At 44.2% G+C, this 27,956-nt stretch overlaps 1 protein-coding gene across 5 annotated transcripts; it reads right to left on the bottom strand.

Moving 5' to 3' along the window:
• Window positions 1-257: 257 nt before the first annotated feature.
• Window positions 258-27,956, bottom strand: LOC114850044 (adhesion G protein-coupled receptor F4-like). 5 transcript variants are annotated; one of them, XM_029141981.3, is made up of 17 exons: window positions 27,914-27,956; window positions 22,455-22,515; window positions 20,183-20,195; window positions 20,005-20,079; window positions 11,374-11,604; window positions 10,938-11,177; window positions 10,655-10,798; window positions 8,384-8,614; window positions 7,938-8,177; window positions 7,655-7,798; window positions 7,300-7,499; window positions 4,851-5,030; window positions 3,264-4,571; window positions 3,046-3,087; window positions 2,752-2,781; window positions 2,596-2,674; window positions 258-842 (listed from the first exon to the last, which is right to left on the bottom strand). In XM_029141981.3, exons 2-16 carry the CDS (start codon window positions 22,506-22,508, stop codon window positions 2,597-2,599), a joined length of 3,210 nt encoding a protein of 1,069 aa, XP_028997814.1. In that variant the 5' UTR covers window positions 22,509-22,515; window positions 27,914-27,956; the 3' UTR covers window positions 258-842; window position 2,596. The 5 variants fall into 5 exon arrangements, with proteins under 5 accessions (XP_028997814.1, XP_055362504.1, XP_055362505.1 ...); XM_055506529.1 differs by lacking the exon at window positions 27,914-27,956 and adding an exon at window positions 27,316-27,383; XM_055506530.1 differs by lacking the exons at window positions 4,851-5,030; window positions 27,914-27,956 and adding an exon at window positions 27,316-27,384.

Here is a 27,956-nt window from a genome sequence, read left to right as displayed (position 1 = left end):
TCTAACCGAAGCTGCGGGCCAGTGAAATGTGGCCCCTGGGGGATGGGTAAAAATGAGGCCCCCGGAGAGTTAGTGCAAAGTTTCTTACTTGGTGCTCTGGTGAGCACCTCTGGTACTCAACTGAGCCACCAAGCCACCTACTAACTCATTGTAAAGTTTTCTCTTAGTTTTTCTTTCTGCATTTGGAACGTCAGCAAAGTGTAAGGATCCTCATTAGTCTTTATGTTTCTGTAAGCAAAGATCATCGCTTCAAAAAATGTCCTTAAAAAATACACAACATCATGTGAAACTATTTATTTAAATTCAATCAGACCATAGACCATATTTAAACATTGGATTATACTCCAATGAACACCATGAAAAAATAAAACTGTACATCTTAAAAATGAATAATCCATTACTAATAGTAATATGCTGTAAACAATATCTGCAAAGAACTGTGGGAATGGTATATAAAGCTTGTTTAACTGTAACATCTACATGTTTATGTTAACACAATGCAAACTTCGATATGTCTTCTTGTGAGAGTTTCAGGTAGTGGTCTATGTGTGTATGTTTGACTTTTCATCTCCACAACCTAAACTCTAGCAACATCAAGTTATTATTAACATTTGTAGACTGAGATCAATATGAAACAAAAAGCTAAACAAAATGGCACGAGTCAGTTTTATAGTGCAAACTTCGTACTCATGGACTACCTGACAGACAGATAGTCACAATTGGAAAGTAGACCTCCTCCACCTCCACCGTGATCTTCCACCATCCTTCATCACTGAAGACCACTGAACATTGTCCACAAACACCCAGGCTTGACAGGGGGTCTTTTTCAAATTCAGCAGCAACTGTAAATATAACAAAACATGCAAACCTAATAAAGCAGCCATATTCATTCAAAGTAGATGGTAAAAGTCAAGGTTTAATCCAGTAATCTATGGGGTGCCAAATGTAAAAGTAGAACCTATAACTAGTTTTCTCACATTTAACTAAATGACACAACATGTTTTCTCACATTTAGTTAAATGTGCAAAAGTCTAAATGTAAATGTTAAATATAAATGTAAATGTTAAATATAAATGTAAATGTTAAATGTAAATGTTAAATCTAAATGTTAAATGTTAAATCTAAATGTTAAATGTTGGCCGAGTGTAAAACTGAATATTCATGAATGGGCAAGTAGACTCTACCCCTACCCTCAAACAGCGCTGGTCTCAGATCAGAGACGCGAACTCAAACACGTCAAACAGTACGCATAGCTCCGCCCACATCTGACTCTGGATCGGTGCACGAAAATACTGGAGAGAAGCCTGAAGTCGAAGCCATCATGGCCGCCAGCTCCGACTCCCTCCCGTTGGGGGAGATTGAACGGGCTGTAACGGCAGGTGTGCGGGCTGAGGCTCCGCTTCAAACTGCTGTTCTGTCGTAAACACCATTAATGAGGAGTTAAGTAGGTTTAAATAGAATATTTCTGTGGCGCCGGTGGAGAATTAGTTGGCTAACTATACTAGCTAGCCGAAGTTACGTCCAGGCTAAAAACAAAAGTTTCCAGATCAGATGTGGGCGGGGTTTGCGCGCACTGTTTGAGGTGATTGAGTTCGCGTCTCTGATCTGAGACCAGCGCTGTTTGAGGGTAGGGATGGAGTCTTGCCCATTCATGAATATTCAGTTTACACTCGGCCAACATTTAACATTTACATTTAACATTTACATTTAACATTTACATTTAACATTTACATTTAACATTTACATTTAGACTTTTGCACATTTAACTAAATGTGAGAAAACATGTTGTGTCATTTAGTTAAATGTGAGAAAACTAGTTATAGGTGCTCCTTTTACATTTGGCACCCCATAGTAATCTTTATAACAGACGGTCCAGGTCAATGGATCTCAATGAATCTCAGGTTTCAGTACAAAGGGAGCAGGCTGAGTCAGGTCCAATAACATGCAAGGGTTCGGCAACAGGATCGACACAGCTACAGTACCGGTAAGGAGCAGGCTATCTCGAGGTCAGACGATAAGGTCAGTATTACAAGTTCTTTCCAGGTAACAGTACCGTTCAGGAGCAGACAGGAATCGGAGGTCAGGAACACGAAACAGGATCACGAGCAAGGTAAGCAGGACGGTGAAACGCTGGAAAGTGATGACTGGCATACAATAATCTGGCAACTGGCTATGGTGACTGGTGGTGGTTAAATACACAGGTGAATAATGACTAATCTAAGACAGGTGTGTGTAATGAGAACCGGAAGTGAGACTGGAACTAACAAGATGAGAACAGAAACCGGAAGTACTACAAAATAAAACAGGTAATAAACCCAGAGCCTGACAACAATCGTACAATGCTTACAAAGTATGTAGGTCATGCTGCAAATGTGTACTGTACATAAACTATACATGGGCAGGAAGAGTCATTTTAGTCAGATGTTCTGATTACTGTAATATGGTGACATTGTGAGGGTTATGCTGATCAGCTCAAAGATCTGTGATGGTACTGGTGGTGGTACTGTAGCCAAAGACGAACCAGGATATTAACTAGCTAAATCCATCTACATGAATGAAAATATAATACGTACAAAATGTTTACCGTATACTGACCTTATGCTTTATTTGTTGTGCTGCTTTTTTCTTCCAAAGGGATTTCAGTGTTGTTGCAGCTTTTTCCTCTAAACGTTACCTAAATCAAAACAAGTTATTAAGCAATTCTCTTTCACTTTATAATGCAATCTACTGTAAATTTGTTGAATAACTTACATTTACAATTTTAGATAGCTTCTGCCAAACCTGTTATTGAGAAAACAGTTTGTTGTGTCAGTTGGCCTAGTGCTAAGTATTAAGCCATAATGTTGTCTTTTTTTGGCTCACAGGTATCAAAACAATGTCTCTTGTTTCACAAATAAAAATTCCAGCAATCTTTGTTGTTGAAGTCTACCATTTTCTGGCTTAGAGAATTTTTTAATCAATCAAATGAAACTTTAACTGGGCTAAATATAGTATTAGTATAGTATTATAGTATAGATTGGCCTGTTAATGAAATATTTACCATACCTTTTCTTCTTTAAAATGTACTGTTACCAAAATACAAATGCCCTGCAAAAAACAGTTTGTGTAGTCAGTGTGTGTCCAGCTGTTATCTTACATATTTTAGAATATATCTTCCATAATGTCAAGGCTACAAACATTTAAACTGAATTTGAATCAGAAAACATGCTCTACTACAGTTGTGTAGTATGTTATGTGCAGTGAGTTATTTAGTTTGAAGTTACCTGAAAGGAATTGAGGATGGTGAAAAGAAATTCAACAGCAACAAACGTTGGTGTCTCCTCATCTAACATTAGCTGTAAAAAGCCAATAATCCATGTCACTCCAGAGACAGGGGTTAGAACTGCAAGGCCCTTCACAATGCCTTTGGCTGTGTTCATGTCATCTGCTTTGCTGGCGTCTACAACTTGTGAATTTACCATAGTTACAATAACAACCAACATAGAAAGGATATTTATGAAAATAATTGTTCCTACAGGTAAGAGGAAGGATTGTATGGAGCCTACAAAGAGGCTTTCATAGGCTAGCCAGCACGTTGTCACATTATAGTAGGGGATGTTTGTGTACTTGCAGTACACATAGCTGGATCCCACTATTAGGACAGGGAGAGCGTAGCCCACAATGCTGGAGACAAACATAAAAACTCTTTTCCTCAGTGGACTAAAGACAAATATGAGCTGATGAACGAGCATGATGCACAGACACAGCATCCAGCAAAACATGGCCAAATAAAACAGGTGTTTACATATAGTCAAAAAGAAACACCAGCTGTCTGGCAGGCTGCTGGGACGTGTAGAAGCCAACATACTGATGTCAGCGAGGAGGAGAAACACGGCGATGTTCACCATAGCTGTGTGACGAAAATGTGCAAGGTTGGTCTTGACTACAGCCGACCAGACGAGACACTCAATAGTGAGGAAGACCAGCAGGGAGAAGATGGACACACTCAAGCCCACATTGGTGATGATATCTAGAATGCTACTATATGCAGATATCTCATCTTTAGACACAAGCACAGAAAAGGGAGTCAGGTGGTTGCACACACACATTGTACGACCGTTGTCGTTATTGTAGGCCGTACATCCTGCAGGTGACCAGTCCTCCTCTGTGGTGTTCCAAAAGACACACAAAGGTTTGGAATAGGTCTGCCAGTCATCAGGGAAGTCCAGTATAATATTTGTAGATGAATCATTGTTGTCCTGCAGTGTAGCTGATAGCAAGAGCTTGGAGGGTTTTGTATGGTTGTAGTTGTTCCGTAGTTTATTTGTTAGATTTCTCACAGCAGCAGTTTTCAGTATTCCGTTGCTTATAATCATTTCCACACCAACGTTGAACACAGACAAAGTACATTTACTACTGGAACAAAATCTAAGATCTATGTTTGTGCTGTTAACTCCTTGGCTTGTGTTGACCCTAATATTCTTCACTAGATCATCCACAGACTGAAGGAATGTTGATGACACATTATAAAGAATAAGTGGAGGCACATTCCAAGTCATTTGCAGCAGGTTGCTTGATGCGTTGATAAAATTCTAAAAAAAAAAAAAAGAACAGATTTAAAATTGAACTATAACCTGTTATGGTATTAAAATATTCTCAGAACAAGGTCTAAGTCAGGGGTGTCAAACCCTTGCTGGTTTTCCAACTCTCCCTTCCCCAGAGCCTGCCAATTGCTATGATCCGGTGTTTTCAGTCAAACAGCTGGATAAGCCAACTTGTTCAAGGTAATCAGCTGGGAGAGTTGAAAAACCAACAGGGACACCGGCCCTCCAGGACCGGAGTGTGACACCCCTGGTCTAACTGAAGCTTACAGGCAAGACTTCCTCTGGTATGTTATTAAGGCTTGATGCAGTCGCCATGAAACGTAGAACTTCAATGGATGCATTAATATCAGCAATATTGTTACTGGAAGCAGATTCAGAGCTCTTGAATAGTCCTTCAAATATATTCATGGCCATCTCCAGAGAATCCCCAAGTCCCTTCTGGAAGTTCTACAATCAAACAAAATGAAATCTTACTGTGTGATTATATTTTAACTTGGGGTTTTAACTATGTGCTATGTTTAATCTTGTCTTGAATGTCTTACTAATTAATGTAAATTAAACTATTTGGTTACATTCTGAATTAGATAATAGTACAGTATAATGTCTCCTAATGTGCCCTAGACATTGTGCCCTAGACATTGAATTGTCTATTTTGACCCAAAGAAAACCTACCACAGAGATGGCAAAAACTCCATGGTTTAATCAATGCCAGAAAGTCAAGAGAGAACCAAAAACACTCCTACAAACAATAACTAACCTAGAGACTAAGAGGAAAAACTGTTACAAACTCTTGGCGCGGTCTCAGGTGCGGTCTAAGTACTTCTAAATTAATTAATAACACATGTGTACTGCACTGTAGCACCTGCTGCCGACATGGGAACGGCGAACACAACACAAAACTCCACTTAGAGGGCGGAGACTAAACCCTGGTTGCTCCAGCGACCCTAAACAAAAACAACACATATAACTCGTAAAGTTCAGTCCCAGTTTATGGCCGACCAGCTTATCTTTTATTCTTTTAGAAAATCCCATGAATCTTGTCACACTGAACATTTTCTGCATATTTCAACCTGGCCGCCAGCGTTGATAGGGTTAGACAGGTGGAACCACTTAGCTGCCACCAACAGATGCAATATTGTCCCTTTTGGGCAAAAATCACCTGGTTCTAACTCAAATTTTAACCTGATGTCACACAAAGTGAAGGACACAAACTGTTACACACTGTTATTTTTACATTCTGGGAGGTTACCCACTCACTCTGTTACTCTCTAGCCCTCCCACAGAGCTTGTCTGAAGTGATTAATAGGGGGCGCCATTTGGTGACATTTTTTATTTCACCAGGGCCATAAAACACGATCAGCCATTTTTACTTGCTACCAGTGTTTTTAGGCCAATTCCATAGCTTATAACAAGTAAAAAGACATCTCACTTGCCACAGTCAGTTGTTGCTAAGCGGAGATATGGCTGAACGGACACCTGTCCCAACCTAGTGGCCTGTACAGCGACCGATTTGGAAACGGTGGACACTAATGAACACCTTCACATATGTTTAGATTGGAATAGGTAAGTGGTATTTGAATATATTTATCACTTTTATTGCTGTTTTAGGTGGATAGTAGTGGATAAACATATAAAATATCCACACTACTACTACAGCTCATTTGCCTATTCGCATTAAAATCGTTATAACTTGGTCCTGCTTTACTGTATTGAAACCAACTTTTTGCTGAGTTTATGTTCACCGATTCTGCTATGATTTCATGGTGTTACTTTACTGAGATATTCATTCTAAAAATGCATTTTCTTTAGTTGTTACTGAAACATTTTACATTTCTATTATTCATAAACATGACATCAGTAACACCTACACTAATTTTACACCTCCTATCACATCTCACAAATATCCCCTACATTATGACACCTTTTGCAGATTGATAGACTTTGTGGTTGCAGAAATAAATTAATTTGAATGTACTGTAGCTATGCCATTTTTCAGAAAACCCTCAGAAAATAGGGATGCATTTATTGCATTAAATATAGAAGTCAATTAATTTAACACTAGAACTACTGGGTTTTCTAAATATACCCATTCCCACTAGAAGGTGGTCAAATGATCTGCTCGGCTAGCTGAGACCCTGAATCATCTGTGAACAGGTGCTTTTGTTAGGTAAAGAGGGCCATCGCTGACGCACTCTAGGTGGTGGGTTGCGTGGGCTTGCTGACCCTGCTCCTGCCTGCAAGGCTGCACAGTTCCTATGAGTCTATGAGTGACATCCACTGTTACAATGTTCCACCGCTATGTGCTTGGATTTACAACGTGAAAGCATGAGTGTCATTGTTGCGGTCTCACCAAAGGAAGCAATAAGAGACTTCAACAATACAATAAGACAGTTTCAGATCCTTCTCAAATGTGGCAAAGCTTTGTTTATTTGTAAAAAAAAACTAGTTCAAATATTGTTTGCACTGTAACGTCACCAAAAATTACAGAAAAGATGACAGTACACTCATCAAGTTTTAACAAATGTGTAATAAAAAATATAAACAGAAAACGCTTAAAAGCATTTCCGTTTTATATTCCGTTTATTTCGTTATTACTGCAGCTAAAATCCCTACTGTATATAAAAATGGAAACTGTTGTCTTTTACAATACTTAATCTTCTCAACCAACACTAGCATTACCTGTTAATTAGTAAAAAGTGCCATGAGCCATACTCACGTTTGCTTGTTTTAGGACTGTGTTTAACTCCTGGTTAATACAATTGTCATAGACATCCTGCCATATGGGGCCAATACAAGTGCGTGACTTATAGCCAACTCTGCCCACTGCACATGTGTTAATAGTCACTGTGGCTCCAGCAGGTGTTTTTGGCCAATCGTCCCCATCTGTCACAATCCCATCGCAAAATATGCTTCCATCTTATTGTAGGGAATCATCAGTTAATGACAGAAAAGACACCAGTGAATCAAAACAAAGTAATTAAGTGTTCTGACCTTGAATTACATGTATTATACTTTATATGTCAAATCAAAGCAGAAAGAAATTAGACTATTTTGAAAGTCAGGTACAGTACCATAAATGACTGGGATATCCACTTGTGCACTTGTCTCTTGCCCTTTTGTGTTTTTAAAAGTCACATTAACATACGGACAACAAACAAAGACTTTCTGGCAAATGATTGTGCCAATGAATGTGTAGACCAAGGAACCATTAGCAGCTGTAAATAAAGAGAAATTCAGTTATTGAATTAAAATGGTTGACTTTATATAATAAATAAGTTATGAATGTTGCTAAAAAATGTATTTAAAAGCAGCGGATTTCTGCACTACAATAGATATTTGAGACACACGCCTTACATGTGTTATATAGTTGATTCATCACTATATCATTACTATAGCTCCACCAAACTCCATAGGTCTCTGTACTTTCTTGAATGGTGGCAGAGATGTTGATGTCAACACTGGTTTGGCTTTGCGAACAGTCTACTGTGAGAGGACTGGTCTCCATGGTGATCACATCAGGCAGGAGTGCAACGTTCAGTTGTGCCCTGGCTGTGTACCTGACTGAGCCCGTAGTGAATTCACACTCATACATACCTGAAAAAATGTAATTAAATTTCAAGCACATTTTATTTTCGTGTCCAAATAAACGTGTCAAAATATAATCCTTTAGAGTGGTGATATTGACTGTTATCATAATAACTAAATGCAATTGAAACTTAACTTAACTTAAATGTGGGTCTCACGTTATTCATTTTTTTTCTCTTTCTTTTCACACTGAATCAAAGAAATGCGGTACTTGCCTACCCAGTCCCCCGTCACCCCCTGGATTGTAATTTCAGTACAAGAGCCGGTTCCTGATGTGGCACAGCTGGAGTTCAGTTTGACCACACTGCCAGAATTGAGAGTAAAGCTCTGATTATTCTGGATCAGGTTCCACCCAGCACTGTCAGGAGTCTCCCTAAAAGTGCATTTCAGTGAAGGGCTGGACTTGTAGCGCACTGTAGTGCCTGGGAAGAATATGGTGACCAGTCCTGTAACAAAAAAAAAGAAATAAAAAAACAAAGGATAGGAGTGACGCTATAGCACTATTACTGTAGTTTATTTGTTGCCACTGTATTAAACAACCCTTTTGCAGATTGTACAGGTTGCCATTGTAAGCAGTGCGAAGGAGTAAAAGTTTAACCAAAGTATCTACATTTTTGTTGGGGTAACGATCAATATCAATACTAGCGTTAGTATTGATATTATCGATATTAGGATTGGTCCGCCCACCCCTAGTACTCAACCTGCCGGAATTGGAGATGTTGGAGTGTTGGAGAACGACCGCAATCGGACTCAGCAGTAATCCCTCTGCTCACCAGGGGGTTCCTCCATTCCCTCCTGTGTCCAGACTCAACCTCTGACCTCCATGCTGGCTCCCAATGAGGGACACCAGATATGGAAGGAGGTGATAGCCCAGTGCTATCGAGCCACATCTGCTGCTCACAGTCGGAACGCACCTCCTTTGCCTGCCTGTATTTCACCAGCACTATGGATGACTCTTAGGTCTCTGTCAGACATCGCTGCCTTTTCCGCCATACTACAGGCCAGGAGCGACACCTGTCTAGCAATTGTGGAATTGTGTCTGCAGACCCCTGGATTAAGTGAGGCCCTGGCCTGTCTGAAATGCTCCCTGAACTGAACGTTTCCCAGGCCTTTTCTGTCTTGGTCCCTTGTTCTGTTCCTGCTTTCCCCCGTCTTGCCCTGAAGCCAGAGCGTGCTGCTTCCCTAGTCGTTCGGCCCCGTGTGGGCTCTACTCTCGCTATTGCCAAGCCAAGCCTGGCATCTGCCGCCTCGTCCATCAAGCCATGTCAACCCCCTGTGCAGCATTCGCATCCTGTACCAAGCCCTGTGCAGCCATCGTGTTCTTCCCCTTGGCCTGGTGCAATCTTCGTCTCCTGTTCATGTTAGAGTTCGGCCTGCATCAACCACAGCCTTCCTGCTCGACCCCAGCCTCGCTTGACCACTGCTGCTGCACCTGTCGCCCGGTCACTTCAAGCTCCGGTGCAGTCATCTTGCCCAGCCCAAGCTCCAGTGCACCAAGCACGCCCAGCTCAACCTCCACAGTCGGCTCAAATGCCGGTTCTATATTAACAACTTATTCCTGCCCTAGTCCGGCTACAGCGTCCTGCTTTCACATTTTTTGCTGCTCTGTCATGCCAAACTTAGGCCCGTTTTGCCAAGCTCCAGTGCGGGGGGAACCTCAGTTCAGGCTCCAGCCTAGTCATCAAGCCCAGTTCCAGTCTTGCTTCTGAACCAAGTCAGCACCCCAGACCAGCCCAAGCCCTGCCAAGCCGTAATGGCCTACTCATGCTCCTGTACAGCCTTAAAATTCTGCTCTTGTCCCTGTACAACTTTCCAATCCTCACTCTTGTACCTTCTCTGTGCTCAAGTCCCCGTTCTGCCCCACTAAGCTTCAGTTCAGCCATGTCTCGCTCAAGCTCTAGCTACTGCCCAGTCCACTTCAACACAAGCAACACTCCAATCTAGTCGGGCCCCTGTTTTGACTTCTGCCCAGTCAAGTTGCACTGCTGCCCAGTCAAGCCAGGTTTTCTTTCCAGTCCCCATCGGCCCTGACTCCTCAGCTTATTGGAACATCATCCACTTGGAGGACATCGTCGCTCTTTGTGGGCCACTCTTGGGCACTAAGGGTGCCATTCTGGCCCAGCAGCTGCTGGACAGGAACTCTCCTCGCCTCTACCCTCCTTGAGGGAGTGTTTGGACTTTGTTTCTTCTGCCTTGGACTCATTTTGCCATGTGTATTGGTTTAGTTGTCACCCTCTGGTCCTTCCACCCTCTTGTCACCCTCTCCTCCTGTCCTCCCCCTGCCCATCGCCCATCCCATCGCAAAATATGCTTCCAGCTCATTGTAAGGAATCATACGTTCATGACTGATGAAAAGATGAAAAGACACCAATAAATCAAAACAAAGTAATTAAGTGTTCTGACCTTGAATTAAATGTATTATACTTTATAATATGTTAAATCAAAGCAGAAAGAAATGAGACTATTTTGAAAGTCAGGTACAGTACCATAAATGACTGGGATATCCACTTGTGCACTTGTCTCTTGCCCTTTTGTGTTTTTAAAAGTCACATTAACATACGGACAACAAACAAAGACTTTCTGGCAAATGATTGTGCCAATGAATGTGTAGACCAAGGAACCATTAGCAGCTGTAATTAAAGAGAGGTTCAGTTATTGAATTAAAATGGTTGACTTTACATAATAAATAGGTTATGAATGTTGCTAAAACATGTATTTAAAAGCAGAGGTTTCCTACACTACAATAGATATTTGAGACACACGTCTTACATGTGTTATATAGTTGATTCATCTCTGTATCATTACTATAGCTCCACCAAACTCCATAGGTTTCTGTACTTTGTTGAATGGTGGCAGAGATGTTGATGTCAACACTGGTCTGGCTTTGCAAACAGTCTACTGTGAGAGGACTGGTCTCCATGGTGATCACATCAGGCAGGAGTGCAACGTTCAGTTGTGCCCTGGCTGTGTACCTGACTGAGCCCGTAGTGAATTCACACTCATACATACCTGAAAAAATGTAATTAAATTTCAAGCACATTTTATTTTCGTGTCAAAATGAACGTGTCAAAATATAATCCTTAACAGTGGCGATATTCACTGTGATCATAATAACTAAATGCAATTGAAACTAAAAGTGGGTATCACTTTATTCATTTTTTTTTCTCTTTCTTTTCACAATGAAGCAAAGAAACGCAGTACTTGCCTACCCAGTCCCCCGTCACCCCCTGGAGTGTAATTTCAGTACAAGAGCTGGATCCTGATGTGGCACAGCTGGAGTTCAGTTTGACCACACTGCCAGAATTGAGAGTAAAGCTCTGATTTTGCTGGATTAGGTTCCACCCAGCACTGTCAGTAGTCTCCTCAAAAGTGCATTTCAGTGAAGGGCTTGACTTGTAGTACACTGTAGTGTTTGGGGAGATAATCGTGACCAGTCCTGTGCCAAAAAAAAGCAATAGAAAACAAAGGATAGGAATGACACTATAGCACTATTAGTTTATGTTCAATGTCCTATGGGGTGCCGAATGTAAAAGGAGCACCTATAACTAGTTTTCTCACATTAACTAAATGACACAACATGTTTTCTCACATTTAGTTAAATGTGCAAAAGTGTAAATGTAAATGTTAAATGATCGCAGAGTGCAAGACTGAATATTCATGAATGTGCAAGTAGACTCCATCCCTACCCTCAAACAGCGCTGGTCTCAGATCAGAGACGCGAACTCAAATACCTCAAACAGTGCGCGCGAACCCCGTCCACATCTTACCTGGAAACTTTTGTTCATAGCGTGGAAATAACTTCGGCTAGCTAGTAAAGTTAGCTAACTAATTCTCCACTGGTGCCACAAAAATATTCTATTCAAACCCACTAAACTCTCCATTAATGGTGTTTACGACAGAACAGCAGTTTGAAGCAGAGCTTCAGCCCGCACACCTGCCGTTACAGCCCGTTCAATCTCCGCTAACAGGACGGAGTCGGAGCTGGCGGCCATGATGGCTTTGACTTCAGGTTTCTCCCCAGTATTGTCGTCCACCAATCCAGAGTCAGATGTGGGCGGAGCTATGCGTACAGTTTGGGGTGTTTGAGTCCGTGTCACTGATCTAAGATAATAGGGGGTGGAGTCCACTTAAATGTTCAGTATTAAGCCCGGCGATCATTTAACATTTACATTCAACATTTTACTTTTACATTTTACATTTACATTTAACATATAGATTTAACATTTAACGTTTACATTTAACATTTATATTTAACATTTACATTTATATTTAACATTTACATTTTTGTCAGACTTTTGCACAATTAACTAAATGTGAGAAAACATGTTGTGTCATTTAGTTAAATGTGAGAAAACTAGTTATAGGTGCTCCTTTTACATTCGGCACCCCATAGTGTCCTGAACCTGAATTGAAAATGTAGGTTTAAGTAGCTACACTGATTGATCCATTGATCCCTTCACCTAAAAACTACTTCAGTTTTTCCTTCCTTATTGTTCTACTGCTTTGCTTTACTGTTACATGTGCTTGTGTCAAATGTGGGATGTGATGAACAATAATCAAAACAGGCAAATCACTTTTTGCTGAGCTGTTCTTGGTCACATTTGTTGACATATAGTATCACTTCTAGTGTAAATGTGTCCTAAATATGTTAGTTATGTTAGTAGTATAACTTCTGGAAAATCTGACACAAACATGGAAGTAAACCACTTTTCCAATGTATTGTATATCATAAACTGTGGCAATTCTGGCCTCCTCCCACCAGAGGGTGGTTCCTGCTGTGTTTGCATTTGTTTTTTTCATAGGTCAGGTGTTTGCTATTTCATACTCTATGTGTTTTTTAGACCTTCGTCTGAGTGTGCACTTTTCTGGTGTTTCCTTGTCCTGCTCTCCTGTTCCCCGACCTCTGGCTTTGTTGTCATCTCGGATTGTCAGATTTGTGTACTGTACCTTGTGCCAATTTTGAGCTTGTGCCTTTGTAGCTAAGTTGTGTAGGATCCACAAGTCCACATTTTACATATTGGTGATGTTAACTCGTGTATTAAAACATTGTTTTCTGGTGGGACCCTCTGCTGTCACCATCCCCCATGATGAGAAGAACAAGGATGCTTTTCTCCTACAACAGCACTGCGTCACAGTCTGGACTTTTATTTTGCCATTTCCTGTTTTATTAATTAAGACCATGGATACATTTAGTTTGATAATCTTAACGTAATCCCCCTCTTTTTATCAGTAATCAGACCCAAAGACCGTCTCCATAATTCTTACCAAGGCTCTCCTCACAGGCTCCACCAAGCACCAAAGATAACAGTCGTTAAACTTGCGGACTCACTAATAAAAAGGAAAAACTCTCATTCAGACCAGAACCTTCAGGTGTCGAGAAACGACGCTGTTGTGTCAGTGGACCATTTGCTTTAATTTGATGTGACTTTGAATTCTGTACAATGAGTTTTCATGAAGTTACAGGTTTCCAGATTGACCACATTCCTTTTCACTTGCTTATAAATTTGAAGTAAATGTGTTGTGTTTTTCTGGCAACTCTGTATGCCATGCATATATACTTATGTCCTCAGGTAAAGGTCCATAGAGACCGTAATTGGATTATGATTTCAGGTAACTCAGCACTATAATACGTTGAGTTAGTAATTTATTACTTCTTCTGCTATTTGTCTGATACTAAATGGCTCTCGAAACAATTTATTATGTAAAACTATTTAAACCGCATCATCAGAACTCCATCTGAGACTTTAATAGTTAAGTTATGATTTTAATTGTTTAATAACAATTTAATATTGATTTAAATTTTAAAATAATTCATTACATGTTTCCCTTATGGTGTGGTGGTTTCAGAATCCTTCTGTTTCTTTTACTCTGGACCACGCCTTCTCCCTCACCATGCTGCGCCTCTGCCTTGGACCATGCCCACTCCCTCTCTCTCCCTCGGTAGACTCCTGGAAATACACCACACCCGTTTTTCACCCAAGAGTCCCATCACAGATGTGAGCTCCGATAGACTCTGCCTCCTCTTAGTCACATGTCGCTCTGCCTGTAAGACGTGCAAAGGCACCCGTCATTAATTCATGTTTTGTCTCAGCGTCTTTTGGTTTTTCGTTCTGTTAAGTGTTTTTACTCCTGGAGTATTTTGTTTAGTTTCGAATGAGTGTTTTGTGTTTTTAGTGACTAAATAAATAGTTTTCATTGATTCATGGCCCGCACTGGATCTGACTCGGTCCAAATGGATCTTCACAGACTCGATTCGCCATCCTGCATGGAACTTTAAGCTTGATGAAATGAGAAAAGTATAATTTAAACTAAGACATTACAAATTGGGCCACGAGATTCTACAAAGACAAAGAACTTAATTCCAGGACCCCTGGTGACTGGACTTGGAGAAACCTTCCGCGGGACGGTACCGAAGGATGCTAAAAGCTTTCTTTTGACAGAAAGGACAGGCAAGATAAAATATCTCTCCTGATTTCACTGAAAACGTGTCAGTGTCTCCTCAAAGCACTGAAAGGCGCTTTCCAAATTCACTAGTAACCTTTGGGATCTAGAGATTAGTAACTAATGCTGTTTTCTCTTGCCCAAATTGATCACACTCTTAGGTATTAAGGTTTATTCACCTGTTCATTAACATTTGCATACATATGTTCATTGATCTGGATTTTTTTTCCTGCATATATTCATTCATTCATTCATTCATTCATCATTGTCAGTAAATCCAGTTTATAAGGACAGTAACTGCTTGTTGTAGTCTGCACCGGGTCCCTTATTGAACTGTATTTAGTTAATTCCATATAACTATGGAATCCATATATATATCCATATATCTATTTCAACAACATAATTGAACGTATTTATAAATATATTATTAGAGTCGCTAATTTATAATAACAAATGTATCTCTTTATATATTATTATATAATAATTATTATTGTTGAGTTGACAGACAATTTATGAATCATTTGTGAGTTTCATTGAAATTGGCATTCAATAATAAAACTTACAATATACTACTGTATTTAACAAGCACTGTCAAGAAGGCAGAGGTAAGGTCAAAAAAAAAGGTCCAAGATGTGCTAATTATGAGAGTGGAACGAAAGCAGAGGTCTCACTTTTCTTTACCTTTTTTAACACTTTTTCTCCTCAACTGAAAGGCATCACACTCTAATGTAATAGTGTATGTTTTACACTATTGAAAATTAATCAGCTGCACCAACCAGCCATCATAAGAGTGGTAGTGGCCAATACTATTAAATAGCAATAATTATTATTTACTATTATTTACTAATTTTTTCATAGGGCCCATAACTGCCAATGGTGTCCTTGCCCACACCCTTCCTGTCACGGAACGGCAGATGAACGGACCCACATGCACAGCGAGGACTCGGTAGACAGTGGATATAGTTAAGAAAGTCTTTAATGACAGAATCCAGGTCACAAAACGGTCCAGGTCATTCACAGAGTAGCAACACCACAGGGCTTAGGCAAAATCGGGTCCGGGGACAGGCGGGAGTCAAAACCAGAAAGGGCTCAGATCACAGGAACAGAATCGGCGGGCGTAGACAGGTCCAGAAACGAGCAGAGTTCAGTAACAGAGTGACTTACGAGGGTGGTCAGGATCAGACGAGAAGCAAAGGTCAAAAACGTAACAGGGTCGATGACGGGGTAAGCTGAACAAGACGAATGCTGGAGCGTGAGAACAATGAATCAGTAAACAACGATCTGGCAAATGATGACGGTGACAGGTGGTGCTTAAATGTCCGGGGAGTAATGATGAATGAAAAACAGGTGCGTGAACTGAAAACCGGAAGTAAGGTTAGCGTGAGTGTGATGGACTGGTAAACCGGAAACTATCAAACTAAAACAGGAAGCGGAAACTGGAACCCAAAACATGATGATGAGACAGAACAACAAAGTGCCTTCAAAATAAAACTAAAAACAGAGCCGGAACCTGACAGTACCCCTCCCCCTAGGGCGTCTTCCACGGCGCCCACGGAAGCCCCCCTCCCCAAACCAGGGCGGGCGGAGGGTGGTCACAGGAGGAGGGACCGAATCCCCCTCCCGCAAGGCAAACAAGCAGGGTGGGCGGAGGGAGGACTGGAGGAGGGTCAAAACGAGAGTCCAGGGGTCCCTCACGAGGGTGGTGGCAGGAGAGTCCACCACGACGGCTGGCGAGGTCCGGGAGAGCAGAGCTGAGCCCAGCCCGACGGAGATGCTCCGGGGATCCCAGTATCGCGGCGGACGACGACGGCAGAGACCGCGCCATCGTCGCGGCAGGAGGGGACGTACCCCAGGCGAACGGCCGTGGCGGTGGCGGAGTCGAGGCGGACGGCGCCGGAGGAGGCAGCGCCATCCAATCACCAGGAGAAGCCGAGGGCGAGGCCACCAGTCCGGCAGCCGAGACCAGGACGAGGCAGGAACCAGCGGCGTCCTCCTTGGACCACCGTGACGAGGAACCGATGCAGGTGCGGCCGGAACCGGGCCGCCAGGAACCGATGCAGGTGCGGCCGGAGCCGAGCCGCCAGGAACAGATGCAGGTGCGGCCGGAGCCGAGCCGCCAGGAACAGATGCAGGTGCGGCCGGAACGACCCCCTCCTGGAGGTCCGCCGGGACTGCGACGGGCGCGACCCCCTCCTGGGGGTCCGCCGGGACTGCGACGGGCGCGACCCCCTCCTGGGGGTCGACAGGAACTACGACGGGCGCGACCCCCTCCTGGAGGTCGACAGGAACTACGACGGGCGCGACCCCCTCCTGGAGGTCGACAGGAACTACGACGGGCGCGACCCCCTCCTGGAGGTCGACAGGAACTACGACGGGCGCGACCCCCTCCTGGAGGTGCGCGGGAACTGCAGCTGGCGCGACCTCCTCCTGGAGGTGCGCGGGAACTGCAGCTGGCGCGACCTCCTCCTGGAGGTGCGCGGGAACTGCAGCTGGCGCGACCTCCTCCTGGAGGTGCGCGGGAACTGCAGCTGGCGCGACCTCCTCCTGGAGGTGCGCGGGAACTGCAGCTGGCGCGACCTCCTCCTGGAGGTGCGCGGGAACTGCAGCTGGCGCGACCTCCTCCTGGAGGTGCGCGGGAACTGCAGCTGGCGCGACCTCCTCCTGGAGGTGCGCGGGAACTGCAGCTGGCGCGACCTCCTCCTGGAGGTGCGCGGGAACTGCAGCTGGCGCGACCTCCTCCTGGAGGTGCGCGGGAACTGCAGCTGGCGCGACCTCCTCCTGGAGGTGCGCGGGAACTGCAGCTGGCGCGACCTCCTCCTGGAGGTGCGCGGGAACTGCAGCTGGCGCGACCTCCTCCTGGAGGCCGGCGGGCGCTGCGGCTCCGAGGGTGACAGGAACTGGAACGGCCGCAACATGGCCGACAGGGACAGGAACGGCCGCAACATGGCCGACAGGGACAGGAACGGCCGCAACATGGCCGACAGGGACAGGAACGGCCGCAACATGGCCGACAGGGACTGGAACGGCATCTACTTGGCCGACAGGGACTGGAACGGCATCTACTTGGCCGACAGGGACTGGAACGGCATCTACTTGGCCGACAGGGACTGGAACGGCATCTACTTGGCCGACAGGGACTGGAACGGCATCTACTTGGCCGACAGGGACTGGAACGGCATCTACTCTGGAGCTGGCATGGCTACTTGCCGCTGCCGAGCTCGACGGAGCAGACGTCGGGCCTGATCGGGTGTGCATAGCACCTGTACGACAGGTGGTGCCCTCTGGTTGGGACACGACCTGCGCGTGACCGGACTGAACTGGAACCTGGACAGGAACGTGACCGGACTGAACTGGAACCTGGACAGGAACGTGACCGGACTGAACTGGAACCTGGACAGGAACGTGACCCGACTGAACTGGAACCTGGACAGGAACGTGACCCGACTGAACTGGAACCTGGACAGGAACGTGACCCGACTGAACTGGAACCTGGACAGGAACGTGACCCGACTGAACTGGAAACTGGACAGGAACGTGACCCGACTGAACTGGAAACTGGACAGGAACGTGACTCGGCTGGACTGGAGACTGGACAGCTCGCGGCTGGACTGGAGACTGGACAGCTCGCGGCTGGACTGGAGACTGAACTGGGCCCGACTGGACTGGAGACTGAACTGGGCCCGACTGGGCTGAGACCGGAACTGGGCCCGACTGGGCTGAGACCGGGACTGGGCCCGACTGGGCTGAGACCGGGACTGGACCCGACTGGGCTGAGACCGGGACTGGGCCCGACTGGGCTGAGACCGGGACTGGGCTCGACTGGGCTGAGACCGGGACTGGGCTCGACTGGGCTGAGACCGGGACTGGGCTCGACTGAACCGGAGACTGAACAGCTCGCGGCTGGGCTGGAGACTGAACTGGGCTCGACTGGGCTGGAGACTGAACTGGGCTCGACTGGGCTGGAGACTGAACTGGGCTCGACTGGGCTGGGCTCGACTGGACTGGGACCTGAACTGGGCTCGACTGGACTGGGACCTGAACTGGGCTCGACTGGACTGGGGCTGGAACCTGAACGTGACAGGGCTGCACTAGAGCGTGAGCGTGGCGAGGCTGAACGGCGACTGGAGCCTGAGCAGAGCATGACTGAACTGGGGACTGGGCAAAACACGACTGAGCTGGAGACTGAACAGCTCGCGTCTGAACTGGAGACGGGGGACCGCATGAATGCAGGGAATCCTCCCAGCGGAACAAACATGGAGCTGGGCAGGTTGATGCAGACACAACGGTCCGACGGGGCGGGGAGAAGGAAACCGAAACCTTCGGCGGTGCGACCGGCGCTGGCGTGGTGCGGAGCGCGTCGCTTAGTTCATCAGACCTAGCGCACAGACGCTCATAGAGGCGACGAACACTGGGACGCTCTAACACACTGTCATCGTCCTCCAGCGTCAATATCGCCACCTCCACGGCGCTGCGCTGGTTCTTCGGGGTAACCGCCCGTCGGTAATCCTCCGCGAGGATCTTAAAATAAACTCGTAGCTCGCTAGGTAGCTCGGCACAGGTGAACTCCATGCTCCCTCGGGTGGATTATACTCGCCGTTAAAAAAAAGGAGCGAGAAAAACAGTTACTGACCTGACCGGAGGCTGAGTGCTGGCTGGGTCCAAGTCTGGCCAGATCGTTCTGTCACGGAACGGCAGATGAACGGACCCACATGCACAGCGAGGACTCGGTAGACAGTGGATATAGTTAAGAAAGTCTTTAATGACAGAATCCAGGTCACAAAACGGTCCAGGTCATTCACAGAGTAGCAACACCACAGGGCTTAGGCAAAATCGGGTCCGAGGACAGGCGGGAGTCAAAACCAGAAAGGGCTCAGATCACAGGAACAGAATCGGCGGGCGTAGACAGGTCCAGAAACGAGCAGAGTTCAGTAACAGAGTGACTTACGAGGGTGGTCAGGATCAGACGAGAAGCAAAGGTCAAAAACGTAACAGGGTCGATGACGGGGTAAGCTGAACAAGACGAATGCTGGAGCGTGAGAACAATGAATCAGTAAACAACGATCTGGCAAATGATGACGGTGACAGGTGGTGCTTAAATGTCCGGGGAGTAATGATGAATGAAAAACAGGTGCGTGAACTGAAAACCGGAAGTAAGGTTAGCGTGAGTGTGATGGACTGGTAAACCGGAAACTATCAAACTAAAACAGGAAGCGGAAACTGGAACCCAAAACATGATGATGAGACAGAACAACAAAGTGCCTTCAAAATAAAACTAAAAACAGAGCCGGAACCTGACACTTCCACAGATAGCAGTAACTGTATCCTGTCAGCTATAGTAAATGTGTCATCCTTTGGTCAAACTGGGGAGGGGTCGGGAAAAAAACATTTTTCCAACCTGACACGTTTATTCCGTTAACTCCTCCTTGTGTTACACTACTGTTCGTAGTGACGTTTGTTGCCATTGCTGCAGCTGTTGAGGTAATCGTAACATTTTGTTACCTTTTACTTACTTCCATGATACATTACAGACTTTTTCTTTTTAATTTTGAAGTATGTGCAGCTAAGAGACTCACCCACTGCAAAGATCTGCAATTGGAGCGACAAAACATAAAACAAACAAAACACGATTAGTAAATCTTTCATATTAGTGTTATTTAGTTGTTAAATTTAAATAATTATATGACACATTAAATACAATGTACAGTTGCAAGAAAAAGTATATGAACCCTTTGGGATTATGTGGATTTCTGCATATATTTGTGATAACATGTGTTCTGATCTTCATCTAAGTCACATCAATAAAACAACACAGTCTGCTTAAAATAATACTGCACAAACATATGTTTTCATGTTTTTATTGAACATAACATGTCAACATTCACAGTGCAAGGGGGGAAAGGTTTGTGAACCCTTGCCTAATGACTTCTCCAAGAGCTAATTGGAGCCAGGAATGAGTCAATCTGGAATCCAATCAATGTGATGAGATTGCATGTGTTGCTGAAAGCTGTCCTACCCTTAAAAAACACAGACCAGTTTTGGGTTTACTGGTTTCAAGAAGCACTGCCTGATGCAAACCATGCCTCGCAGAAAAGTGCTCTCAGAAGAACTACCATCAAGAATTGTGGACTTACATGAAGCTGGAAAGGGTTTCAAGCGTATCTCCAAAAGCCTTGATGTTTATGTGTCCACAGTAAGACAGACTGTCTTCAAATGGAGAAAGTTCAGCACTGTTGCTGCTCTCCCTAGGCATGGTCACTCTGTTAAGATCACTGCAAGAGCAGTGTCAGCTAAAGACTTACCAAAATCCCCGGCATAAGTAAACATTTTTGTTGACACATAATAAGGCAATAACAATAAGGAAAACATGAAACAAGAATGGAGTATATGAGAGGACACCATGAAGGAAGCCACTGCTGACCAAAAAAATTACTGTACTGTGGCTTGTTGTCGTTCAACAGCAATCCAGCATCCTTGAGTCGTTGCAGCAGCTTTTGTAAAGCCTAGTCATGCTCCTGCAAGGTACATCCCGAGACAATGACGTCATCTAGATAGTTTGCAACATTTGTCCTTTCAAAATGGCAACCATCGTTTTCTGGAATGCAGATGGAGCTGAAGCCAATCCATATGGCACTCTTGTGCTGGTCATACCATTGTTTTGTACAGAATGTGTAGAAGCAGAGCGTCAGACTCTTGCAAAATGTCCAACTTTATGGAAAGTTTTACATTCAGCAAAAGCAGCAGGGCAATTCCGCATTTGCAAGATGACTGACAGAGCCACAGCAAAAAAAAAAAAGATCGAGATGATGACATTGCAGGAGAGGTCTTTGATGATGCATATGTCCTGGGCTTGAACTTTGGAAGCTGTTGACCAGACGCAGGTGCAGTATGTACAGCATGTACAGGAGCAGAGTTGCTTGCTGCAATCGATTTCAACTGCGCATCAGCAGCTTCTAACAGGGTAGCAAGTGCGATTGCAAGGTCCAGTATCAATGTAGATTCCAGTAATAGTCTTTCACGAATCCGAGAGCTAGCTATGTTTTCAACTAGCTGGTCAGGCAGCATATCATTATATCATCAGCAAAATCACATGTACTGTAGCAGCCAAGTCTCTCAGTACAGCAATACATTGCACTAAAGTTTCACCAGCCTTTCCACTACCATGCTCCTGTTTGGCAAAAAATGTTCTTCCAAAGCTTTAACAGCATATTCTAAGTGTCACCATTAGCAGGCAGAGTATAAAACAGTGTTTGATCTTCCGATCCGAGGCAGTGTAGTAATAAAGCCCTTTGTCTCGCGATTGGCCAGGAATCCTCAGTAGCATTGATGACTAGCATAGAGTTTCGAAACACCTTTAGCCACGTAACAAGCGGTATTACTCACCGAGACAAGGCAAAAAAGGAGTCGAAAAAATAGAATTCGCAGATGCCATCTCTGCAAACGTGAAAAGAAATCCTCGTCTACAATTTTGTTGTGTCTTCAGCTCTCACACAGCTGTCATTGTAAAGAATATTGCTACTGTACACTGAAACAGTTTTGTGAAGAGGAATGGTCCAAAATTACTCCAGATTGTTGTGCAGGTCTGATCTGCAACTACAGGAAATGTTTGGTTGAGGTTATTGCTGCCAAAGGAGGGAGAACCAGTTCTTAAGTTCACTTTTTCCACCTTGGACTGTGAATGAAAACATATAATGTTGGTGCAGTATTATTTTAAGCAGACTGTGTTTTTCTATTGTTGTGGTTTAGATGAAGATCAGAACCCAATTTTATCACAAATTTATGAAGATGTTTATGTTTTCAATCTGAAAGTCACTTGACTATTGTTCTGTTCAATAAGTGATCCTTTACCTGAAGACAGACGCACATAGCTCTGATCCGCACCTCGAAATCTCTAGAAAACATTGTTTCTCTGTGGGGAACATGTGAGATAGTCTCAATGTGAAAAAGCAGTGCATAAACATGCATTTAAAAAAACGTTCCTCTTCTGTTCTAACCCTGATGGAGGGTGAAAGGTACATACAGTACAGTAACCCATTCAGCCCCAAGCATATTTTCTGGGATACTCCTTTAGACTTAGGGACTGTGTCCCTTTGACCTACGGGCTATACGTAGCACTATATAAATGTATTTTACAATAGGTGTGTCAAACACAGCCTAACTAAAAAAAAAACTTAACACAATAACATTCAGCGCCCCCTGCATTAAGTTATGCTATTTTTTTTTTTAGATCTATATTTTAGCAGCGTTTTCTCTTATTTTCTCTATATTGTAACTATTTTATACGGACATAAACACATTATTATAGTATTAATACATTATTCTATTTTTCCATGTATTTGGTAAATGCTTAGTATTTAAAGACCTGTGAAATAAAGGGGTAACATTTTCTGAACAGTTTATTTTTATGTTACAGTTTTTGCCTATTGCTTACACACTTTTAGCCCATTTGGTCTAAAACTCTACACACAAGCCAATCACACATTAGAACTTGGAGATTAACAACTCACATCTTTACAAAAATTAAACACTGCAATCAACATCTGTAGCACAGAGCACAGGGTGAGTGGAAAGCCAACAATTCCACAACCGGGCACCTGAAGGAGGGATCCATCACCTTGGACACAAATGCAGGGTTGGGCCAAAGGAACACCTTGACCAGCCCTGGACCCCACTGTAGGCATAAGGGGCCTACAGATGCCTGCACTAACACGCTTTGCTGTGGTTAGTGCCAAGAGCAGCACAGTTTTAAAAGAGAGAAACTTAAAACTCACTGTTTCAATAGGTTCAAAAGGATGGTGAGAAAGAGCATCTATGACAACTGTCAAGTCCCATATACAGTAGGAGCCAATGGCCTTGAGACTGGGAGCTTGCGATGCGCACCCTTCATAAACTGACAAATCAAAGGCTGTTGACCAACTGATTTGACACCAAACCCCATATGGCAGGCTAAAATTGCAGCCAGATAGACCTTAATGGTAAAAAAGCTCTTCCTTTTTCCAACAAATCCTGAAGGAAACACAGGATGTCTGCCACCGAACACTGAAAAGGAATAGTGTCCTTCAAGCCACACCATTCCTCAAAAATACGTCATTTACCACCATAGAGACGCCGCTGGCAAACCTGCTGCGTAAAAATTCCACCTTTCAGGTGCAAAGCCCAGAGAGCCACTCTGTCTGGATAGGGATGGAAGATCTCTCCTCGGACAGCAGGTCCCTCCGAAGTGGGAGTGCTTACTGTAGATGGCCAGCGAGGGGCTACCAAGATTAATGACAGGCCCTGTTCCCTCATTCTGGCAAGGGTCAGGGAAAGCAAGCTGAGGGGTGGGAAAGCATACAGTAGGACCTGAGGCTATGTATGGGCTAAAACATCCATCCACAGCAGTGCCTTTGGGTCCAAGAGTGGGAAGAACATCAGGCAGTGTCCCAAGAGGCAAAAAAACCTGGTGCTGCTCCACCGGATTATCTCTTGTGCTAACATGTGCAGCTGCATGGCACAAGTGCCATCCTGATGGTTGATATACGCCACAACTGTGGAGTTGTCTGTTTTCATCAAAACGTGATAACTGTGCAGAAAACTCTGAAAGTGTTTTAGAGCCAAGAACACCGCTTGTCTATGTAGGAGAAAATCCTCCACACATTTGCTGAACACTCTCAGGGCTAGCGAGAGGCCGAATGGGATGGTTTGATACTCGTAGGCAGTGCCTCGATACGCAAACCTGAGATATTTCCTGTGTGGCGGTAGATAGCGATGTGAAAATAAGCGTCTGACAGATCGATCGAAACAAACAAATCGGTCAGGCAAATTGCTTGACACAGTACTTTGTGCGTTACCTTCCTGAAAGTCTACTATCGTAAGTGTGATTAACACACGTAGATCCAGAATGGGTCGCAATGACGTGCCGTCCTTCTTTGGGACAAGAAAATAATGGGAGTAAAAACCCTGGTGGGCCTCCTCGCTCGGCACCAATCTGATGGCTTGTTTGTGTAATAGAGAATTTATTTCGTCTTCTAAGACGTGAGCAGAAACCCCCGTTGAACTTGGTTGTTTTACCAAGAATTGTAGTCTGTAACCCCGCAAAATTGTAGTTTCAATTTGTTTTGTTTTTGCATTCTTCCCTCGGCTGTGAGCCTGGTTGCAGAGATGAACACTTCACTTTGTTTTGAAAAGCCTGGCCAAGTATGGCTGCTTGGTGAAACCAGGGAGTGCTTGGTGACACTGACAAAATGCTGTGGGCTGTTTCTTCTTTACCTCGCTGGGGTGGAAAGCCTCTTGCACCCACCACTGAAAATGAATGTTTACCCCAAGGCCTGGAGTTAACTGGCCTGGTCTGCTGGTTGGGCTGCTGACTGGTCTGTCTGGTTACCCTGGCCATATCCTGTCTTCCCCTGGCATGGGTGCCTGGGGAGGGTGCAGGATGGGTTTTATATGATAAACAGAGATTAAAGGCTTCACCTTCTTCTTTTCTGAGAGTGTTGGTCTCCTATTTTCTGCATTTATGTTGCACCCATAATTGATGCCTTCTTAGCATCACTTAGGCCTGACAGGTTTAGCCAGAGGACCTCTCTCCTGACACTGCCAGCCCCATCACTTGGCCAGAACCCTGGACCACCCCTCTGGAGGAGCATAAGATGAGGTCATTGACAACGCAGATTTCGTCCCAGAGAGCAGGGTTTGGAGACCGTCCCATTTTCTCTAAAATCTCTGCCTGATATACAAACAGCAGGATAACTGCATTCAAAGAGCACAATGACAGAGCTGCATACTTATACATCCTGTGAAAAATAGACGCAGTAAGGCGTTACATCTTACTGGGCAGAGAAATGAGAGAAGAGGCTGACAATGTGCGGCGCTTTGGGTGAAGGTGGTATGCCACTGAAGGCTCCACTGCTTGGGGTTCGATCAAGAGGATCTTAGCCCTTGGCTAAGATCCTTTGGACGGGGTCGTCACCGTAGACATAGTTGGATAGAAGACTGTAGGATACACACTAGGCGTTAGCCTGTTATAAGACCGGTAATACAGTAGACGCAGGGTTTTATGCCGCGTCAGGTACTGGTCCTGGAGCTCGCCTTGACACGTTAGCTAGACAGTCCGTTTAGTGGGTTTAAATCCAAGCTAAACACTGGGTTCAGAGCTAGCTCGCCTCGACACGTTAGCTAGTCACCGAAAAGTTCACTGTCTAACAAGCTAATGCTAGACAATGTTTAGAATAGGCTCGTAGTGAAACGTAGCCTGAGTTACGCTAGCGCGGTGCGTACGTGACCGCGGGAAAAACAGCTCGTCTTAACACGGACACTGTGTGCTAGCGTAAATAATAATTACCCAGCGCGATCTAGACAATGGCCTGAAAACTGCGTTCGGCGACGCTCTCCTTAACAGGTTGTCTATGAACTGTTAAACAGATCACAGGTTGCCTGGATACGCTGAGGGAGCTTATAGTTCCTCACGGGAAGAAAGCGAGAATGATTTAGGAGGGGCGGTCGACCGTGTCATAAGGGGTGGGCGGAGCCCGAGCACGGCTCGACCTGTCTGTCGCTGACAGACATTGTATCAATGCAGCCTCCATGGTTGGTCACGCCGAGCCGATTCCCATAGTGAAACACCGAGCGAAGTTAGAAAAAGAACGATAGATTTCAGAAATTTAGCAACAAAAGGTGAAGAAAGAATGATGTGTGTGTGTGTGTGTGTGTGTGTGTGTGTGTGTGTGTGTGTGTGTGTGTGTGTGTGTGTGTGCGTGTGTGTGTGTGCGCATGTTTTTCCTTCAACGTGGGGACCATAAACCATGTTTTTGCTATCAAGGTGAGGACATTGTGACAATGTGGGACACTTGGCAGGTCCCCACCGGTCCAAAAGCTTTTTTCATGGTCAAGATGTGATTTTAGGGCTGAGGTTAGAATTGTTTTTTAGTTCGGCTTAGAGCAAAGGTTAGACATTTGCCTATGCCCTGGTCTCTCGGGGGCACTCCTTCCGGGAAGCTTCATTAACTGGAGGACTATTTAAGTGTAGGATAGCGACTCCTCCAGTTGTCATGTGTTTTCATGGTGGACCTTGTGTTTGTACCTGTCTGACCTCGATCTCTGGTTTTTGTACCACGGTTGGTTACATGTGAGTTAGGTTGTGTGCAGCTCTGTTATTTTCATTTGTTACATTAGAGTTTTTGTAGAGAGGCGAAGAGCCCAGTTCTGTAGTGTTTGAAGTTTTGCGTGCTCACAGTTATCTTTGACCTGCTCAGAGCAGTGACTTTCAGTTTCCTCATTTTGTTTTGTAGCAACTGCTGCTCGGCAGTGTATTTCTGTTTAGTTTGTTTAGTCCTGCCCAGCAGTGCATCTCAGTTCAGTTTGTTTAGTGAACCTTTTTTGCATTTGGGTCCCGTTCTCTCTCTAGGGGGGCCGTAACAGGCTTTAGTCTAAGCATTCACTTTTAGTGCGTAAGCAATAGGCAAAAACTGAAAACATCTAGGAAATACCTAATATACTCGCATGAGAGACCCTTAAATATTTAGGTCTTTTATTAATCAATACAAATTACACAATACATAATACAATTTCCCTCCAATCTTTTGCGATGCAAGCCATTGCTGTAAGCATGGAGTGTTTAGAGCTTGTTAATCTTACTAGTTATCACAATTAATGCAGTACCTTTGCAGTCATTTGCATCACCTTTGCATTTTTTGAAATTGCTATATGTTAAGTATGTACTGTAAATGCCAACCTTGTTTTGGACATAGCTTCCTTGTAGCTTTTTCTAAACTGTCCAAACAGTTCAGTCTGTCCCCTCAACTGCCAGAACAAAACAAACGCGGCTTTCTTTGCATAAATATGTGGATGTCTATTAAAAAAAACATTCACATTTGAATAAAACACGTCTACTTTTACATACACACAAATCTCCTGCCATAAACAATTTACTGGCAAAAGTACACAAACATAACTAACCAGCTTAAAAGTTAAGTTTTAAAATGTACATGCTATTAATAGCATGTACATTACCTCACTTTATGTAACGTCATCTGTTTGAAATGGATTTGTGCAAGAAAACAAACTATCAGCATAATATTGTACATACCAGTGACAGTAGGACAGGAGAAATTAAAATTAACTTGGAACTGAACTGAACTTAGTGTGGTACACTAAAAGCTTGTAACAGTTGATGCATTTATAGACAGACAGACAGACAGACAGACAGACAGACAGACAGACAGACAGACAGACAGATAGACAGATAGATAGATAGATTTCTGTACTGGTTACTATAGCCTAGTTTATCTGTTTTATTGCCAAAAATCTGATGAATAAAACAAGGTTCTTACCTCAGTTTTAAAAATAGCAGGGTACAGAAGCGGATTATCTCTT

This window comes from Betta splendens, chromosome 24, assembly GCF_900634795.4.
Source record: "Betta splendens chromosome 24, fBetSpl5.4, whole genome shotgun sequence".
NCBI lineage: Eukaryota > Metazoa > Chordata > Actinopteri > Anabantiformes > Osphronemidae > Betta > Betta splendens.
This window is presented reverse-complemented; position numbering and strand designations above follow the sequence as displayed.

Coding starts and splice junctions, on each gene's coding strand:
- LOC114850044 (XM_055506529.1), bottom strand. Junction 7,799..7,937: donor GAATCAACTATATAACACAT/GTAAGGCGTGTG, acceptor CTTTATTTACAG/CTGCTAATGGTTCCTTGGTC. Junction 2,675..2,751: donor AGCTATCTAAAATTGTAAAT/GTAAGTTATTCA, acceptor GTTTTGATTTAG/GTAACGTTTAGAGGAAAAAG.